General features: G+C 75.2%; 1 protein-coding gene across 1 annotated transcript; it reads right to left on the bottom strand.

The window, feature by feature from the left end:
• Window positions 1–698, bottom strand: LOC101518929 (histone H1.10). The gene has a single exon (XM_004581340.2). The coding sequence runs from the start codon at window positions 669–671 to the stop codon at window positions 21–23; it is 651 nt and encodes a 216-aa protein (XP_004581397.2). The 5' UTR covers window positions 672–698; the 3' UTR covers window positions 1–20.
• Between the last annotated feature and the right edge of the window lie 324 nt (window positions 699–1,022).

The raw sequence follows: 1,022 nt of genomic DNA, 5'->3' as shown, positions 1-1,022 counted from the left end.
TGCGGCGGCCGGGCCCGCGCTCACTTGCGCCCCTTGGGCACTTTGGGGACGCTGGGCTTGGCGGCCTTCTTGACCTTCTTGCCCCCGGCGGTCGCCGCCGCAGCCGCCTTCTTGGCCTTGCCGCTTTTGTCCTTCTTGGAGGCGGCGCCCTTCTTGTGCGAGCGCTTCTCCGCCTTCGGGCCCGTCGCGGCGGCCTTCTTGTCCGCGCGCCGCGGAGCCGTGCCCGGGGCCGCCTTCCTGGCCTTGGGCGCGGTCGCGGGCGGCGGGGCGGCCCCCGAGGGGGCCCCGCGCCGCTCCCCGCCGCCCTCCAGCTTCTTGCGGTTCAGCTTGAACGAGCCGTTGGCGCCGGTGCCCTTCACCTGCAGCAGCGTGTCGTTCTGCACCAGCGCCTTGATCGAGTACTTGAGGTAGGTGCGCCCGTTCTGCTGGTCGAACCACGGCACCTTCTTGGCCTCCGTGTAGATCCTGGCCAGCGACGAGCCGTTGCGCTCGCCCAGCCTGCGGATCGTCTCCACCACCAGCTGGCTGTACTTGCCAGGCTGGTTCTTCTTCTTCTTATTCTTCCTCTTCTTGGACGGCGACAGCCCCGCAGAGCCGCCGGCCTTGGCCGCCTTCTTGGCCGCCCCCTCGGCCGTCGTGGGCGGCAGGGCCTCCTCCAGCTCCACCGACATAGTGGCGAGCGGGTTGGTGGCGGGCGGGGCGCGGAAGCCGGGGGGCCGCGCCGGGAACAGGAAGGCGAGGGGCCGCGGCGGCGCCGGGGGGCTGGGGGCGCGCGGCGGCTCCAGGCGGGAGCGGCCGCGGCCGGGCCTGGGGCCGGGCGGCAGGGCTGGGCTGGGCGCGGAGCGGAGCGCGGGGCGCGGGGATGGGGGCGCGGGGCGGGCGCGGGGCGGGGACCGCGGCCGGGCCCGGAGCCGGAGCAGGTCGCCGAGTCGGGGACCGAAGGCGCCGAACCACACGACCCGCAGCCGGAAGAGCTCGCCGGGCGCGCGCGCTGCGTTCTGGCGAGGAGGGCGCTCGCACAC

The sequence above is a fragment of the Ochotona princeps genome, chromosome 21 (assembly GCF_030435755.1).
Source record: "Ochotona princeps isolate mOchPri1 chromosome 21, mOchPri1.hap1, whole genome shotgun sequence".
Classification (NCBI taxonomy): domain Eukaryota; kingdom Metazoa; phylum Chordata; class Mammalia; order Lagomorpha; family Ochotonidae; genus Ochotona; species Ochotona princeps.
This window is presented reverse-complemented; position numbering and strand designations above follow the sequence as displayed.

Bases quoted from the DNA above. Each gene is read 5' to 3' on its own strand.
- LOC101518929 (XM_004581340.2), bottom strand. From the start codon at position 671: ATGTCGGTGGAGCTGGAGGAGGCCCTGCCGCCCACGACGGCCGAGGGG.